Here is a 20,020-nt window from a genome sequence, read left to right as displayed (position 1 = left end):
TACCGGGCTGTGAACGGCTCACGTACTTGTAAAATTTAAGTGACTCGTACAACATGGAATTCATATAAAACGGAATAATCAATGATCTTATACGGGGGTCGACTGTAGAGTTATCAATGTTTTAAATAATGACAACTATTACAAAGAAATATTGTAGGAATATACAGTATTATACAAATTAATTGGGACAGTTTTATAAGAAATTACATACATTAATAGAAGTAATATTCTATATAAATTAACATTGCAACATAAATATTTTGATATATTGTTTATAATTTGTTTGGTTGTGGGATCAAATTCTAATCAGTTTTGATATTTTTATTGTTGGATTTTAAAGAACTTAATGAGTATTTGGTGGAAATGCGTCATCATGAGCATTAATAAGTTTTATAATCAAAAATCAATTAAATTGTTTTAAATTTTATCATTATGGCATGGACCATACTTATTCATAAAGGCTGTGACACACTAGGCTCGCCCAGGAGACATGTCTCTGAGTGACAAAAACTTTTTGACATTCACCAATATTCAAGAGTTTCTGGAGTCATACAATCGACATTTATACCTGGTAATTGTAAATTTGCATGAAAGCATGTGTCTTTGAGTACCTTTATAGTGATATTCTTGAATAGTGTGGTTATATAATAGTCACCACTGAACTTAGACCAGGCTGCGGTTAACATGCCATCCAACTTGCAAGTTTAACATGCCATGTTAAACTTGCAAGATATCAAGTTGATATTTAGCAAAAATAAAGATTAATTACTGTATATTTGTTTAATTATGTAAAACATTCATGCAATGAATCAAAGCTACTTTTTTTTAAATCTATCTGTTGGATGGCATGTTAACTGTAGCCTGGTCTAAGTTCAATGGTGAATACTGTATCATAAATTGGTTCTTATAATTGAATTAATTAAACAAAACATTGTCTCCCATCAACCAGTGACTATCCTCCATTTTTATTTTTGTGTTGTAAACAAGAACTGTATTCACATGATAAATCTACACAAGCATATTGGCTGCAGTGAGCAGCAGGAAGACTTTTTGTCTCCCAAGGTTAAAGCAGTTTGACTCCTCGATGACTGCTTGAGAAACAGTTTTTCTATCGCCCGGTGACATATCCCCACAAAAATCGCCTAGTGTGTCATGGCCTTAATTATAGACACAATTTATTTTGTTGAAACTTATTTCTTAATTTATATTGTGTTCAAACAAAAAGATTTTTTAACAAATGACATGAGTGGATGATGATATGTTACAGTCATTCAAAACCTGATTGTCCAGCATGAATGAAGGTCTCATACCATCATCAAAGATCTCAGAAATTAAGCAATGCCATAATACTTTCTGCAACTCAGTATTTTGTGGATATATTTACATTAAAATAATTATATAATAAAAATTTGAGCATCAAAATTTACTCAAATCTTTGTTTTTGTAACATAACACCTTCATCTACACATCTTCAAATAATAACATAAAGGTGAGAAATTAAAAGTTGCAACGATAATTGACTGCATTGAATTCAGTGCTCAAGAACATGCAGAGAAGTGTTAAGTTTTCTAACCCATTTGTTGAGTGTCCTGCTCGTTCCTCTTCTGAATATTTCAACTGGAAAAAATGCTTTGTACTAATTTTGAGATGCCACATGACATTGTTATTTGAAATGTACTACTATCTATCTAAGGAGCTGAGATAGGATTTGGCCCTAACAAGAAGGGAGGTTGAAGGTGCATGGCAACTATATCGTTGAATAGTTCATTTTTGATTATCTATACTCTTGTGCACTTGTATTTAGCTAATATGTAGCAGAAGCAAGATATAACCTGGTGCAGTGTTTTTTGTCTACACCCTGTATATCTGATTCTCTGTTCCTGGCTATCTTCAGCAGTCTAACCCTGATACATTGAATTCCTTTGTGATTCTTTCATATATGTGTTGCAATTCATAATAATTTTTAAACAATATCAGTTATAATTAAGCACTACCTGCTTATTTTTATATATTAAATTGACTTACTAACAAGACATTGTGACATTCTTTGAGGTGTCAAGATTGAAATTGATATTTGTAGGACCTAAAATATTTGATTTTTTGAGATTTTAGATATTTCTGTTAATGTACTTGATGTTTCCATTCAAATGCACTGTTTCATTTTTTTGTAAGAAATCTGCTTTTACTCAAACATGTCAATGAGTAAGATCAGTATAGTTTTATTATGTATGATAAACAGTATTATTTTCAGACAAACAATATATTATATGTTCATTTTTTTACCATTGTCCCAATTAATTTTATAGTAGTGTGTATTGTTTTAAATTATTAACAAAAATTTATTATTTTTAAATTAATCATTTTCATTTTTAAAATGTTTCTAGTGAATGGCAGACAGGAACTGGAGAAAGAACAGATTTTTCTGCTAGGAGCAATTGGCAGTAGTTTAATGTTGGAAGCTCATAAAAGTTGTTCATATAACACAGTTTATACTATAGTGGAAACTCTCCATAATTTTGACATTAATTATTATTATTTGCAACACATTAATCGAAATCCCTGCATCCCACCATGGAGTATAGTAACACCTTCTTGGATTGCACTTGTAGCCATTAATTCGTGTTTACAACTTAACAAGTTATCAGTGGCTTTGCAAATATTAGATGGTACATTATAACAACTGTTTTAAAAGATATTTCAAGTTATATGATTTCAAAACTGTATTATTGTTTAATTAATATAATCAATATGTTAAATATATTTATCTGAAATATTAATATAGTAAGGAACATATTTATAGATTACAGAGAGCATGAATGAAGGTCTCATACCATCATCAAAGATCTCAGAAATTAAGCAATGCCATAATACTTTCTGCAACTCAGTATTTTGTGGATATATTTACATTAAAATAATTATATAATAAAAATTTGAGCATCAAAATTTACTCAAATCTTTGTTTTTGTAACATAACACCTTCATCTACACATCTTCAAATAATAACATAAAGGTGAGAAATTAAAAGTTGCAACGATAATTGACTGCATTGAATTCAGTGCTCAAGAACATGCAGAGAAGTGTTAAGTTTTCTAACCCATTTGTTGAGTGTCCTGCTCGTTCCTCTTCTGAATATTTCAACTGGAAAAAATGCTTTGTACTAATTTTGAGATGCCACATGACATTGTTATTTGAAATGTACTACTATCTATCTAAGGAGCTGAGATAGGATTTGGCCCTAACAAGAAGGGAGGTTGAAGGTGCATGGCAACTATATCGTTGAATAGTTCATTTTTGATTATCTATACTCTTGTGCACTTGTATTTAGCTAATATGTAGCAGAAGCAAGATATAACCTGGTGCAGNGAAATCTTGAGGTATTATCAGAAAGTGACTGATTTTATTGAAAAGAAACATCCCGAAAAGGTTCACACTAGCCGTATTGCTGCTCAGAGTAATGACATTTGCCTAAGTCGTTTTAGAAACATTTTAAAAAGTAGGCAAAGCCAAACCTCTTTGGATAGATATTTTACCAAGCGACCCCTATCCAGTGAAAATACTGGTGGAAGTAAAGGAAAGAAAGCAAAAAGCAGTGAATAAAAATTTTAAAAATATATATAAAACAACACTAATTTTTTTTATCTTTTTCTAAGTTATTTTTAAGTTATTGTTACATTATGTTATGTAACTTAAGTTTTGGTATCATTTCCCTTCTCCATCTCTTCCGCCACCAGTTTACACCTCCACCATTATCTATCCTCAAAGGTAAAGTACAAATAAAACTACATTTTTTTAATCAATTATTATTCTATTATGGTTATTTATACATTTACAACTACAAAATGTATTTTTCAGTGTTTTCCTTACTATAGTTATTTTTTTAATGTACTACTTAGCTTTAATTTGAGTGTGTTTTTTGTGTTGGAACAAATTATTTGGTTTTACATGTAATCATATGGGGAAAAATGATTCACCTTACAACATTTTCATGATACAATCTCAGTTTCAGAACGGATGAATTTTGTATCCCGAGGTACCACTGTATATTAAAAGTTTGTTAATTCAGAACCTCATCATTTGAAATGTCCATTAATCCAACATGTCAGTATTCTGTAAATCAGAATTTGTTTGCAAACATGGATGCCAAAGAACTTGAAATGAAATCAAGGCAAAGATGGGATGCAGACATTACTGCATTTCAGAGGTCAGTCATGGGTTTGAGGGCAATGTGATCAAGAAAAATGGCTTGCTTTGTTACAACACTTTATTTATGTCAGATTGGTTGCTTTCATTGATGATCTCCTGTTCCTAATAGGGGTTTATGCCACAGTTGCCAAACATGTTAGTGCAAACATTTTTTGGGATCAGACTTGGAAAGCATTAGTTATGTTCACAAGAACTTGATCTTCACTCTGTCTGTATACAGCATCTACAAAAAGAGCTTCACAGTAATGTTAATTGTTTGGAAGTTGCTTCTTAATCATCATGAGTCACTCTCAGGCTGTCATTCATTCTGTAAAGTTAGTGAGAGAATTGACAGGACTCTCCAACTTCTAGGTAACACATCTCATCTAAATCAAACTTCTACTAACCATTAATGACAATGCTGTCTATTATACAATATATATAATCTAATCATATAAAGAAAAGAGAATGAAAATGAGAAAGATGGTTACTGTGTGATAAAACATGTATGTAAACAAAGAAAATGGGAATTATGGAAAAAGGTGTAATCCAGCATAAAATTATGAATGATTTTAACATTAGGTAGTTGAAAAATCTATGATATAAAAAAAGAACAAAGAGAAGTGTTGTCATTCTTGTCCTAAAATGAAGCATTTATTATAATCATATGAAGGCAAGGCTTCATCTAAGATAATCATGAGCAACCTATAATATGTGATGTGCTTATATTTAACCCTTGGGACTTTGGCAACATAGTTTTATTTTTTGTTCTTCTGCCTCATGCCATTAAGCAAATCTAAGTAAGTTGATTTTATGACAAAGAGCATTCAAACTAAATTTCACTAGTAAAAAGATAAAAATAAACTATGTTACTAGTTTGCATATCATTAGAATATATTATTTTAGTACCTAGTGTACTGGTAGTTATGGAATATGTTGTTACTTTGCAGGTTAAAGCCTGCAATTCCATCAGAAAAAATGTATAAAACTCACTAGAAATCTATGAACTCCCTTGTAGCCCATATTCAGAAAAAGGATTGCTCTAAGACAACCAAAATTAGCAAAATTATCAAAACCTATTATACTGCTTGGTTAAAACAACTAAAAATACTTCATTTGCCAGAAACATTTTCAGTTTTCTGAAGCCATCATTAGCCCCTTCAAAATAGAGTAGTTACATATTGAAAACTGGAATACATTCTTTCATAACTAAATTTTTTTGAAATTATTTAAAACAGTCAAAAATAATCTTTATGATATTACTGGTGTAGAATTTAATAAATAAATAAATAAGCAATTACATTTAACCAGCATTAATTTTCTTATAAAGAGAATTAATGCTAGTTATAGGTAATTGCTTATTTATTTATTAAATAGTCAAAAATTTAAACACTGTTAATTTTTAATTTCAATTTTACTCTATTATATAAAATACCTGAATAAGATTTAAACATTAACTTCCATCAAAACTTTTAACTATTCCTTGGCAAAAAATAGAAAATTCCTTAAATTATAAGTAACTTTCAAGTTCTGTCCAATTGGGCTGCATCATATTAATTATCTTTAATGTTTAGATATGAGGATCATTCAATAAGTATGGTAAAAAAAGCAAGTTAAACACAGTTTTTTGGAAAAGGTCCATTTTATTTTTCAACATAATCTGCATTAAGAGCTATACATTTGGTTCAATGAGTTTTTAATTTTTCAATCCCATCAGAAAAATAGCTTTTGTTAAGGTCTGAAAAATATGCATTGATGGCAGCAATGACATCCTTATTCAATGAGAATTTCTTCTCACTAAGCATTACAACTGTTGATTTGTGGACAGTGCATTGTCTTGGTGAAAGAGCACTTTTTTTGTGCACCAATTTTGACTGTTTTTGTATCAGCTCTTCTTACAAATGATGCAACAATGTTGCATCATATGCTGCTGTTACTATTTTTTCCTTCTCCAAGTAGTTTACCAAGATGATTCCTTGAGAATCCCAAAAACAGTGGCCATCACCTTTCCAGCTGACAAAACGGTCTTCATCTTATTCAGCACACTTTCATCACTCACTATCCACTGCTTTGACTGTTGCTTCAACTGAGGTGTATAGTGGTGAATCCATATTTCATCTACTTTCACAATAGATGTAAAAAGTACTGTGGATTGTGGTTAAACATCACCAAACACTAAGTTGAAATGTCCTTTCATCTGCATTTTTGGTCAACAATCATGACACTCATTGTGCATAGCTTTTTCATCTGCAATTTTTCATATTGGATATTGTGCACTCATTCAGTTAAGATATCTATAGTCTCGTCAATCTCACACACTTTTACTCGGTCATCTTTCATAACAATATCATGGACTTTTTCAATGATATCCATCATTGTTGTCTCAAGTGGATTTTCAGTATGCACTTCATCTTCAGTGCATGTTTGGCCACATTTAAACTCATTTTTTTTAGAAATAAACAGTATTTAATGCTGGTGAAGAGTTCCAATGAATTTCATCCAGCTCCATTTGATCTAGGTGGCCATCTACTTTAAATAAAAATATTTTATCACTGCAGAGAACTCATTTTTTCATTTTTGTGGAAACTGCTACAATGCTTGCTTCAGATGTCTGTAAAATATGAAAAATGCATTGCTTCTGGCTGAAATTTGGCCTGACCTTATTTGAAAAATGACAGTTGCAAGCTGTGACTTCACCAAATGAATTGCAGCACCATCTCATTAAAATTTACCAAATTTATCCATTGACCCATGTAGGATAAGGATATGTATTGTTCTAATATTCTAATTGAATAACAGTGATTTAATTCATAAACTATTTTTTGATTTATTTCACAACAATTGAAACAGTTTCCTTATCTATCACCGATTGTGCCAATGATGTTTGTGGCTTCTTGCTTTTAGCAACTGAATAGTGACTACTTAACATTCATTAGAAGAGAGTTAAAGAACATTACTATTTAGTCAACCATTCCTCCAGATAACTGTTTTTGATGGTTGGTTTAGAGTTTTACTACATTTTTATTTATTTATGAATCTGATGCAGCTTGGCTGTAGATACCCTTATGTTGTAAAACTCTAGTCCAATTGATCCAGTTCAGTTTGTGAAAAATTATATTTTGTAATATAAATTAAAATATTTCATAATTTTAAATTATTATTTTTGTCTTGTCTTGAAGGAGGAACATTCTACAGTTAACAACCAAAATCTGTATTTTAAAAATATAATATGTATATTGTCAGTTAAGTAAGCATATTTTTTATCTCATGATATATTTATAAAGTATTTTTATTTGATCATTTTTAATATTTGAAGGCTAATTATAATTTACTTATTTGCTTTAAATTTTTTTATTCACTTTTTATATTAATTTTATATAAATAATAGTCTTAATAAACCAAAGGTTTATCTACAAATTTTCATTTTTTTCTTATGAAATCATAAATAAATCAGAAAATTATATTCTTGTTAATAAATGTTTCATTCAAACTACTGAACATTATTTCATTTTGGAAAAAAAAATGAAAACACATGGAAAACTGAAATTGCTGAAACTTTTTTTATAAATACAGACATCTTTGAAAAATAATTTATATTATTTTTATATTTTACTTTCTTTTTAAAGCTTGTGATTGGGCTATGCCTTCTCCAGAATTATTACCAGAAATTAGAAGGAAAGAAATTATTCTGAGATTAAATATTTTAACACGTCTTGGAAAACTGTGGTTGAGCAAGAACCTTAATACAAGTGTAAACATCTTAAACAGAATTTTGAGGTCAATAGACAATGGTAAGTTAATTAAAATTTATTAATTCAATCTCTTGTGGAACAACCAGTCAGTCAAAGCAGCTGATTATTTTTATTAGTCATATAAAATTAACTTTGCTGTAGAAGTTTCCATACATAATTGAAGAATTGTTCTGAGACATTGCTTTAGCTTCTGCTTCAAATAAATGGATGGCTCAAATCAAGTCTATACTGACTCCTTAGGGATCAATGAGCAAATAGATACATATTGTAAATGCATGTATATTATTTTAATATTGTTTAATTATTTCAAGTTTATATCAATTAGACACGTGTATGTATATACAAGGGTAGTCCCAGAAGTACCCGACCTAACAAAGAAGACACAAAAAAATTGGTAAAACATATCTTTATTTTTCAACATAGTCTCCTTTTAGCTCAATACACTTTTTCCAGCAATGTACAATAGCTTCGATCTCCTGTTTATAGTGAGAACTGTCGAGCTTCTCAAAAATAGCCATCAATCGCAGACTTCACCTCTTCATTGTTGGCAAACCTTTTATCACCAAGCCATTTTTTTTAAGTTTGGAAAGAGAAAATAGTCCAAGGGGGCTAAATCTAGCGAATAGGGTACGTGAGGAAGCAATTTGAACCTTAACTCATTGATTTTGGCCATCATAATAACGGATGTGTGAACTGGTGCATTGTCTTGATGAAACAACACTTTCTTTTTCGCCAAATGTGGCTGTTTTTTCTTGATTTCATCACTCAAGCATTGCAATAAGTTTGCATAATACTTACTGTTGATTGTTTTTCCTGAGCGCATCCCAAAAAACTGACGCCATGACCTTGCCTGCAGATGGAACTGTTTTTGCCTTCTTTGGAGCTGATTCTCCCCTTTCAGTCCATTGTTTCGACTGTTCTTTCATATCAGGTGTGAAGTGATGGACCCGTGTTTCGTCCATGGTTATGTGAGGCTCTGGACAGGTCCGAACCCTCACTAAAATTCGCGTTAAAATAATTGTTTTAGAGAAAAAATATATAGTAGTTAGAAATAGATTTTTATTTTATGAAAACGCGACGCTAACTTTTAAACAATAGAAGAATGTAAGTCCGTCGACCATTTCCGGTTGGAGATCGAATTAAACTTCGATTTTGACCTCTCCCGCGCCCCCGAAAGGTTTCGAATTGTCATCAGGTGACGACGGGAGACCAATCGGAAAGGGGAATCTGAGAGAAAACAGATAAAACCCCGGAAATTCGAGGACGCGACGGCTTCTTCTCCCGAAAGTTCCAAGTGACGGATCTGTTGTTGTGTGTGTGTCTCGCACCCATCTTCGTCTCCATCTCCCGACCTCGGATCGACATCTTTCCATCAACGGAAGTCGACCGCATCGTCCCGGAGTCGTCGAGACGTGATGGAATGGTTCATTCGCGAACAAGGGACACTCCTTCAAAATGGGACTATCTTGGAAAGGAGAGGAAGACCCAGAGGCCGCAGCCGACGCAGAACTTCCAAGATCGCAGTAATCTTGTAAGCTTCTTTCGTGTTTAATAAACGGTTGTGTTGTTTGTAAACGAAGCATCTATCTCTGACTCAACTGCTTCCACATGTCGTTGATTGTTACCGCTCGGCAGTCCAAACGGCAAGGGAGACGATGACGATACATATCAAATATTATCGTCGATCGAGATTTTTTAATTTCTCCCCCCTCGCCCCCCACAGTTATGAATCAACGCAAAAACTCAGCTTTGTTGCTGCGAAACATTGCCAAAGACGTGATTGAAACATCCTCATGACGCTGTTTTTGACCCATTGTGAGCAAATGCATTACCCATCTTGCACACAGCTTTCTCATGTCCAAATTTTCAGTTAAAATGCGATGTACAGCACTTTTTAAAATGCCTACCATGTCTGCTAGCTCTCACACTTTGAGTTGACTGCCATCCAATACCATTTTGTGGATTTTTTTTCCACCATTTCTGGCATGGTCAGCTCACTTGGTCGACCACTATGATGTTCATCTTGGCAGCTCATACGGCCTTGTTTAAACTCTGCCACCCAATATTTTATTGTTGTAAACAAGGGAGCAGACTCCCCCAGAGTAGAATCTAGCTCAGCTTTAATATTGGTTGGACTGAAACCTTTCAAATGAAAGTATCGTATCACATAACGATGACAAATTTTTTCCATATTTACAAATTCACTGAGATTGTTCACTATTTATGGCTGCCAAAAATACTATACAACGTAACATGTTCAAACTTCAAACTTAAGCTTTATAAGGTTGATACTTTCGAACACAGTCGTTTTTTTTTTTTCAAACAAGTACCGCCATCTATGTCAGGTCGGGTACTTCTGGGACGACCATCGTATATATATATATGTATATATATATATATATATACATGAGGGCTTATCACACTGGTGAACAGGGTTAGATTACAAAATATTCAATGATTATTTTTTACAATAAGGTATGACAATATTATACTGAATTATACAACATCTCTATGACAATATTATTCTGAACACTTAAAATGCATTTCAGACTCAATATGTCCCTCTTCAGTTAGTGTTCTTAAAATTATACAAATTACAAACATAAATTTATACAAAATTATTCATTAATTAAAGAGCCTGAATTAAAAATGACATGTTCACAATTATCATGCAATTGCAATATTTTCAAGAACATCACTTTCTCTACTGTTCTTTTCTTAGCCACTGAGAACACTAAATATAATTTACAAATAATTACTATTTCTATAATTAATGTTATAAATGTAAAGTGATGGATATGTACTTACAAAGGTACTTTATTTGAACTAGCTGATTCAACAGACACTGATACATGCTAATATAGTATCAGCTACAATCACTAATTTGTATATTTCTGCCCCCTCACGTGTCACTCATTGTTAAGTCATTAATTATGTTATCAGTTTTTAATTTATTTTTGTCAATGAAATTGTACCAACCTGCATCTAATTTTGTTCCTAGATTTGTTCCTGTCATTCGGGTGCACAACCTGCGGCCCGCGGGACACATACGGCCCCTTATCAATGTTTATGCGGCCCGCGGACGGTACAGGCCAAATCCCTTCTTTCGAAGTTTCTAAGTGTAGAACTTTTTCCCTTTCACAAAGTCATTAGCACCCAACTGTTTTATGACTTTCCCTGAGGTGAGAAATGGGGGATTGTTCTATAAATAAGTCTATTTTTAGCTAACACTTTCTGCTTTAGATATCGAATATTTTAAAATGATGTTAGAACGTCATTTCCGATGTTATCGGGAAGTTTCTATTTTGGCGGGAAATCTTCAATTTTATGCTTCGGAAAACTTGCCTATTCGTCTAAATAGCGTCAAATAACAAAAATAAGTGAAAATAGCGCTGAAAAACCATGAAAATAACGATTTTTTAGCATTTGTTTACATTCTAGATTCTGATTGGTATAGTCGAATTTGAATCAATCTTTTCTGAAAAGACGCTTATTCGTCAACCTAATGTCATTCAAACTAGAAAAAAACTAACCAGAGTTCAAAAAGGAATGTACAAAAAGCTATAAAACCAATAATTTACAACAATATCTCTCCATAGACAAAGAATAGAAAAAAAATTTTTCACATCAAATTTATTATTATTAAGTTGGACCAAGAAAATTAATACTGTAGTTGGAATAGAGTCATTACGACTAAAAGGAAGCCATTTGCATTAAAATATTTTGGATTTAATAATTATTACAAACCGCGTCAAGCCATAAACTTGTCAACAAAGAGGGTTGTAAAATGATTCCGTGTAGCTAGAAAGCTGCGGTTTTTTTTGTTTGAAAGAAAACAGATATATTTAGGTTATTTAAGTAGTAAATTAATTGGAACTTTTTATTTACTTTTATTTTTACATTCTTTTTTTCGTAAATTTAAAATTAAATTATTATTTTTAATTTTTATTTTATTTGAAATTTAACAGTCGTAAACTGTGATATATTTAGGACAGAAAAAAAAAAAAAAACAGATTGATTCTAGCGCCAATTTGAAACGAGATATCGCAATTTTAATAATTATATTTAAAATATTCAGATTTTCCACTGCACTGTGTTAATCACTTTTGATTCATTTCTGAACACGGGGGTAAAACTGACGGGCCATAAATATAATTTAGGTAAGAATGGTAACCACATTTATGATGGATTAGTGTCCTGCACCTGGCATGTTGACGATCTGACTCACAAATTCTGAGAAATGGTGGAGACGCCCGGACAGGGGTCGAACGAATTAAGACCTGCCTGGCCACGTGTGCGTAATAGTCTTCTGTCCCCGCCTCTTTAGTCTTTGGTCAGAGTGGATACAGAACAAAGCACGTGGTAGTCTAGCTTGCCTTATCTCAAACATGATTTGTTGCGGGCCTCAGAATTTTCGGCACAATGAGACATTGTTTTGCAGAGTGAACAGTATGGCGCCGGGCATTAAACGCAAGGTCAATCGCGAGAATCATCAGTTTCAAGAAGTGGAAGTGTGGACTAACAAGTACTGTTTTGTGCAACAGAACAACAGCATTATTTGCCTTTTGTGCAATGGAACAATAGCAGTGCCAAAAGAATTCAACCTGAAGCGACATCATGAAAGCCAACACAAGGATTTCCTTCTGCAAGGTACGGAACGCAAACGGAAAATCGAATCGTTACGACGATCACTAATCAGCCAACAAAATGTGTTCAAGAAACAATCTGGAGAATTGGATGCGGCTGTTGAAGCCAGCCTAGAAATATCTGCTTTAATAGCCAAGAATGGGAAACCTTTCACAGATGGCGATATGATAAAAAAGTGTCTTATCATCGCAAGTGAGAAGATGTGTCCTGAGAAGACAAAGTGTTTTCAAACAATCAGTCTTAACCGCATGACGATACAACGGAGAATCTCGCAAATTGCATCAGACATTTCTGGCCAACTTAATATTTTAGTTGCAAACTGTGCTTATTTTTCTTTGGCTGTGGACGAATCCACTGACATATCATCAACAGCACAAGTGATTGTGTTTATTAGAAGTGTTTCACTAGATTTTATTGTGAATGAAGAATTTCTTGGCATGGCATCACTTTCCGGACATACAACTGGTGCTGACTTACTTACTGGTTTATTGAGCGTTTGCAACAAATCAGCACTGGACTTTGACAAGCTATCCAGCATTGCCACTGATGGAGCACCATCTATGGTTGGATGTGAGAATGGCATGGTCACCTTGCTGAAAAACCACCTTGGGGACAGGCAAAAGGAGTTAGTCCAGTATCATTGCATAATTCACCAACAGCAACTTTGTGCAAAGAAGCTGGGATTTGAACGTCTGCTGAAAGATGTCTATGATACTGTGAACTTAATCCGCCGTCATGGACTCAACCATCGACTCTTCACATCATTTCTTGAAGAAATAGATGCTGATTATGCTGACCTGCCCACGTATACTGAAGTTCGTTGGCTGAGCAAGGCAACAGTCCTCAAGAGATTTGTGGAGCTATTGGGGCCTATTATCACTTTCCTCAAAGAACGGGGGAACACTACAAGGAATTTGGAGGGACAAAGATGGCAGTGTGATTTAGCTTTCCTTGCTGACATTACTGCTTATCTAAACGACCTTAATTTGAGATTGCAGGGAAAGATGCAACTTGTTTCTCAGTTGACAAGTAACATCAATGCATTTATGACCAAACTATCACTTTTCAAGTCCCACATGCAATCAGAGAACTTTACACACTTTCCACATTGCAAGGCCATGAAAGAGAAATACCCACATATGAAGATGGATTACTCTGACCAAGTTAACACCCTCCTTACATCATTCAATGAGAGGTTTGGTGAATTCCAGAAATACAAGATCTACCTGCAACTTTTTTCAACTCCATTTGATGTGAAAGTGGAAGATGCCCCTCCAGATGTCCAACTTGAGTTGATAGACATCCAGTGCAGTGATGAATTGAAATCACAGTTCAAAAATTCTAATCTCCTCACATTCTACAAAGAACTGCCAGATACATCATTTCCAAAACTGAAAGACAATGCTCGATTTTGTGCAAGCATGTTTGGCAGTACCTATGTATGCGAACAAGCATACATAGGTACTGCCAAACAAGCTTGCAAGTTTTCGCTTATGAATTTAAACAAGTGCAAAACACGGAACAGGTTAACCAACGAGAATTTGAAAAATCTATTGGTTGTTTCAACATCTGCCATTACACCAGACATAAAGAAGATTGCCGCCAGCATCCAATCTCAGCCATTGCATTAATCGCTTGGGGGTCCGGCCCCTAGTCAGTAAACTTAATCCTAATTTGGCCCTTCTTCACAAAAGGTTGTGCATCCCTGTGTCATTGATTATTTTTCTGTTTCAACTTTTAATATTTCTAAATGTTCATAGTATTTCCTTTTTTTAGTATTAGTTTTGTATTTTATTTCTTTTATTGAATCTTTTACTATTTCACAATCTTTAGTATTACAATGTATTGTTACAGCAGTAGTAAAACATTGCATTCTGTTGCTGTTGGGTACTTGAACCTTCAGTATTATCAAAAGTTGCTCATACCTCCTGTTTGAGTGTCAGGATAGTTGTGCAAGAGTCCTTGTCAGTTTTATTAAAACTTTGCTTTAAATTTTTTCTTTCTGGTTCTATAATATAATAGACATTTACTTATATTGGAAGGGGATGAAATAAAAATTAGGCAATCGATTATAATTAAATAGCATGCAGTCCATAATTAAATTTTAAAAATTCATCCAAATACTGTTTGTGTCTGCATGGTAAGCAGAAGTTTTGGGTTTGGGACCCACTCTGGACCAATCTTTTCATCCAGGATAGTCTGAATTATTTAATTCAAAAATTAATGTTGTTATTCAAGATCAGATTAACTCACTTTGGAGTCCTAGACATTTTCTTCTTACCGGGTCCCTTCTCTCTTCCACAAGAAATAGAGCACACAAAAAATATAAAACAAAACTAAATAATGTGAAAAACTAAAACAAATCTTAGATTTTAGTTTTTCTAGAAAAGTTTGAACAGTTTGTTTATAAATTTAAAAAAATTGAAATTTANGGACGCGTGATGCGTGACTCGCTGGGTGTAGGTGTGGAAATAATGGAATGCTAATGGAGTCGCTAGCAACAAAATATACAATTTCGTAGAAAATAATTTCAATAGTTTAAGAAGATTCTTGGAATTGATTTTGATCTAAAACTAGACCTAATTATTCTTACTTTTTTTTTCAATTATTTATTTAGAACTATTTAAAGTTAAATTTATTATGTTTATATCGTCGAATTAATATATTCTTCACGAAAAATAAAATTACAGAAGGGGGTTAATGTATAGACATAAAAAGACCTATTTAGATAAAGTTTAAAATTTTAAATTCCCTAGAAAAGTTTCCACTTGACCTATTCGATCTGGCCTATTTTTTCTTATCGTTTTGATAAGATTTATACTTATCGAGTGAGACTTATAAAATTGATATATTTAATATACATTGAGTTTATGGGCATTATAATATTATTTATTGCTTCCACCTTTCGTTAATGTTTTCACACGCTACTGTGGAATGTAGATTTACTGTTACATTTGCAATTATAAATAGCGATGAATTTAATTTATAAACATTTTTTCCTTGTCCCTGGCCACCTTTTAAACATCTATTTTGCATGCTTTTTTTGTTCTGGAATTTTATTTTCGAGTAAATATTTAACTTTTATCTTCAAAAAAAAAATTAATTAAGTTTCTCGGGTCTAAGTTCAATTCTGAGAAATTATATTATCTGTGATTCATTAAAGAGTAAATAATGTAAAATACTGATAAGAAATATATGATTTAATCATTCTTTTTGTATAAATTTTTTAAAAATTTTAAATGAATCTTTATAAATTTCACTTATTTTCTGTTGCTAAACGTAAATTTATATCTATAATTTACCATTATGGATAATTTAATCATGACCTTCACCCAAAAAATCTTTTCTTTGTTTTAAAATTAATAATAAGCTTAAGATTTTTTCTTTTTTTTTTTTGTAGCTTAAAAATAAAATTTATAACTTATAATCTAACAATAATTAATAATTTACTTAAATTTATCTTCACTCTAGAGTTTTGAAACTTGCATCTTAACTGTCATTGAAATCAAGGTTAGATTATTCTTAGAAAAAATAATAATAATTTAAAATAAATATGAGTTAAACCGACAAATTAATAGTTTAAAAAATAAATTTAAGGATTAGGATTTATTTTCAATTATATTTGTTATTTAATGCAATCTGTGAATGTATAAAAGTGCACTTTGCGTGTTTAATAATTTGTTATTGTCTAGAATTTTGTTGAATTTTCTTGTAATTTTATATGGATTTTTTTCATTAAGAAGCGAATTTTTCTCGCTTTTAAGACGTGGCATGGCTTTCTGTTTAGGAATATTCCTCGATTCAAATTAAACATATGGTTGGTATGCGGAATATACTTGAGCATAATATAGTTCTGAGAATACAAATTACTTCAGTAGTACGTCGACAGAATTCAACAAACTGAATTACCTTTGGGATTCATCTGATCGGTCCCTAGCTTATCCTTTCACTGGATATTCTCATGGATATTGAAAGATTCTTCGGAGCTCTTTTCTGTTTACGCGCAGCTGCGACCAAGTAAAATAGGTATAGAAGATTTTTATAATGACTGCATTGAAAATTTGCTGCATAATCAGAATTTTGGTTTATTATGGCCACTCTATGATTATTATTGGAAATTGAACTCATATTTGAAATTGAAGCCTTCAATACTTAGAGCTCTAATTATAATTTATGCAAAAAACAATAGAGATCAACGAGCTCGGCATTTACTGCCAATTTTGATAACAAAAGGAATTTATAAGGTAACCAAGGTAAAAAAATATTGATTTATATTTTTGCAAGTTATTGGGATTTTTTTGTTATCTGAGAGGCTAGTGATTAGTTTTCAGTTCATTGTATTGGTGTTAAAAAAATTTTATGAATGAAAAGTGTTGACCAAAAATATCAGAATAATATGATTTTTGTATATTTAGTTTTAACTCTATCTAACCTGCAGATTAATTTCAAAGTGTGGGAGGTAAAACCCTCTTTTTGTTCTTAGATTTCTATTATTATTATTCTTTAGCATGATAAACCATATAGGTTCTTTTCTGCATTCACATTTTTTTTCACTTGAACCTGTTTTATATCTTTTTCTGATCATATCAGTTTTTATGTTGCTTATCCATCTGTCTGGCCTGCTCGTTGGTCATTGACTTAGTTCCTTAACATCCTGTTTAGGTTTGAAGAATTTCGCCTAGATGATAATTTTAATTTAATCAAAAAAGACACAGTCTGTCCAAAAATATTTTTTTGACAACCACCTTTATTCTTATCATGTATTCCAGAACACCTTCGACGACCGGACCTTTCTTTTGAGGCTACTAGGTCATAAGGTTAAAACATTCCTTAAAAAAACACAAAAAATCCAATTAAAGCAATAAAGTAAAAGGTTAGAACTGGTGGCCTTACAGTCGTCTCGAATTTTCATCCTGTTCAGTTAGGGAATTTCTGGAACACATGATATAAGAATAAAGGCGGTTTTCAAAAAAAAAAAATATTTTTGGACAGACTGTGTCTTTTTTGATTAAATTAAAATTATCATCCGGCAAAATTCTACAAATGAAAATCTTAAATAATCCGCCACCAGAGGGATAAGACCAAAATCTACATTTAACAGCGCACTTACCAAGTGGATATAAAGGCCTGAGATTTCCTAACTGGACAGGATGAAAATTCAAGACGTCTGTAAGGCCACCAGTTCCAACCTTTTACTTTATTGTTTTAATTGGATTTTTTGTGTGTTTTTAAGGAATGTTTTAACCTGATGACCTAGTAGCCTCAAAAGAAAGGTCGAAGGTGTTCTGGAACACATGAAAAGAATAAAGGTGGTTTTCAAAAAAAAAATATTTTTGGACAGACTGTCTCTTTTGATTAAATTCTGTTTAGGTGTTCTATTTTTGCACATGATTAGTCATGTGCAAAAATAGACCACTTCAATTTGTTTTTAATATATTACTATTTTGAATTTCTGTATAAATCAATTATCTTTTCATTATTTCAACTTCTCCGTTCATATTTTATTTTAAAGCCTTTGTAATTGAAATCTCTTATTTTGTTGTACTCCATGTCTCCATGTCCAAGTTGTAATTAAATTATAAGAACAATTTTTTTGGTAGATGATCTTCCTTGCAACAGTTAAAACAATACTATTATTAAAAATGACACTTCTCTATGCTTCATTATTAGAAAAGTTTTTGCTATTATGAATGAGTATTTGCAAAACAGGCATTCAGAAAAATTTAGGCTTAACAACACTATGCAGTGATGTTTTTCATCCAATAGCATTTAAATTTATTTTTGTTTTTCAAGAATTAAGCAATGCTCTTTCATGATCAATAACTTTTTCTCTGGAAATTTCAATAATTCTTATAGTTCCCATTCACTGTTACTTTAACAGAATTTATTTTGTGTGTTATATTATTTATTGTTTTAATATATAATTACTCTTAAAAGTTTCATTCATTTTTCCTATTTACTGTTAATAAATAATTTGTATATAATTTCTGTTCTGTTTAAATTTTCACAGCCCTCTTTATCAACATTTCCTAATTGCCTACACATTCAAGATGACTGGACCAAAGAAGAAATAAGGCTAGTTGTGGATTACTATTTACATGAATTGTGTATCTTATTACATAATATCAAAGATAACAAATATACCTATCAAAATTTGTTTTCTCTACATATTATTTTACAAGTAAGTAACAAACTTATTTTTATATATTAAATTTATTACTTTTAATAATTTATGATACTTATTTGGAAGAATTATAAGAAATATTGAAAATTAATTATCTTTTATCATAGATAAATATATAAGTTTTTAAATATGGTCAAATGATGAACTTGTTTTAAATTCAAAGCATTGTTAAATTCAAAATATAAACTGAGATAGAATTATTGTTTCTTTATAATATATAAATATCCAATTTTGCAAAATAAAATTATAATATAATTTTATTTATTATAAGTAAGATTTAGAATAAAGTCAAGATTTTATTCATATAGAATATTCTTTCATATTTATAGAATAGAAATTTACCTTATTCAAGAAAATCATAAAATATTATTTTCTTTCAAAAAATAATTCCTAACAAAGAAAATTCATATTTTTTATTTTATTTTTTTCTTATGTTTTAAAAGATGTAGAGGGAAGAAAGGCGAAACAAATTACTTTTAAACTGCTGTGATTGAATTTATCAATAATAAATATTTTTTCATCTCAATAAAATTAGAAAGTTAAAATTTTATTATACAGTAGAACCTCGATTATCCGGATTGTTCAAAATAAACAAAAATTTTACGAATTTACTGATTTGCACTTGGCGAATTACGACACTGTTTATGTACGTGATGGAATGCATAACTTCTTTTGTTTCAACAACGTCTCACCCAGCACAGTAGTCGTAAACCCTTAAATATATTTTACATAGTAATAAAAATATAACTTGACATACATATTTATAAATAATTTATATTCAAATTACATTATTTCTATGACCAAGGGCGGCGTAAGGCATGGGCAACATGGGCCACTGCCTATGCCTCACAGTCCGAAGGGTCTCACGTTTTGAAGGTTTATCCATTACTTAAAAACCGCGAACGTGATGAAAAAATTTTACTTGTCATAAAACGATAAATAGTTTGTCAAATTTTTATTCATAAAAATGCAGTTTCACCTGCTTTTTATTTTATAAAATCAGTCTTCTTGCGCCACCAGAGGGCTTTAAAACAATAGGTAGTCTGTTAGCGCTGGTCAGTAGTTGTCCAAATTCAATACGAAGTTTGTTTCTTGAAAATTTGATCACGATTTAAATACATTATTTACTTTTAATATTACCGACATGTCATCGAAAAGAAAACGTGTTGTATTATCATTAAAAGACAAATTAAAGTATTTGTTTCGATTATCCGGATTTTTCCTTATCCGGACTACCTTCATCCCCAATTAGTCC

The 20,020-nt window shown here is 31.6% G+C and overlaps 3 protein-coding genes across 4 annotated transcripts in view; all 3 read left to right on the top strand.

The window, feature by feature from the left end:
- Window positions 1-8,937, top strand: part of LOC111633197 (putative uncharacterized protein DDB_G0286901) — a 58,653-nt gene extending 49,716 nt beyond the window's left edge. For both annotated transcript variants that reach the window (XM_023377728.1, XM_023377729.1), the window contains exons 8-9: window positions 2,385-2,666; window positions 7,809-8,937. In XM_023377728.1, the coding sequence (XP_023233496.1) occupies window positions 2,385-2,666; window positions 7,809-7,996 (470 nt within the window). In that variant the 3' untranslated portion in view covers window positions 7,997-8,937. The remainder of the gene's footprint in view (window positions 1-2,384; window positions 2,667-7,808) is intronic.
- A 2,983-nt stretch (window positions 8,938-11,920) lies between these two features.
- Window positions 11,921-14,250, top strand: LOC111633216 (general transcription factor II-I repeat domain-containing protein 2-like). The gene is made up of 2 exons (XM_023377749.1): window positions 11,921-14,034; window positions 14,065-14,250. Exons 1-2 carry the CDS (start codon window positions 12,323-12,325, stop codon window positions 14,210-14,212), a joined length of 1,860 nt encoding a protein of 619 aa, XP_023233517.1. The 5' UTR covers window positions 11,921-12,322; the 3' UTR covers window positions 14,213-14,250.
- A 2,361-nt stretch (window positions 14,251-16,611) lies between these two features.
- The window catches only part of LOC111633189 (putative uncharacterized protein DDB_G0282133), a 59,062-nt gene continuing 55,653 nt past the window's right edge, over window positions 16,612-20,020 (top strand). Inside the window, exons 1-2 of the mRNA XM_023377714.1 lie at window positions 16,612-16,834; window positions 18,592-18,762. The gene's annotated coding sequence lies outside the window, so the exon portion shown is untranslated. The remainder of the gene's footprint in view (window positions 16,835-18,591; window positions 18,763-20,020) is intronic.

Source organism: Centruroides sculpturatus, unplaced genomic scaffold (genome assembly GCF_000671375.1).
Source record: "Centruroides sculpturatus isolate CEXI.00-Female unplaced genomic scaffold, Cexi_2.0 scaffold127, whole genome shotgun sequence".
Lineage (NCBI taxonomy): Eukaryota > Metazoa > Arthropoda > Arachnida > Scorpiones > Buthidae > Centruroides > Centruroides sculpturatus.
Note: the sequence above shows the minus strand (reverse complement) of the source record. Positions and strands in the feature narration are given on the sequence as shown.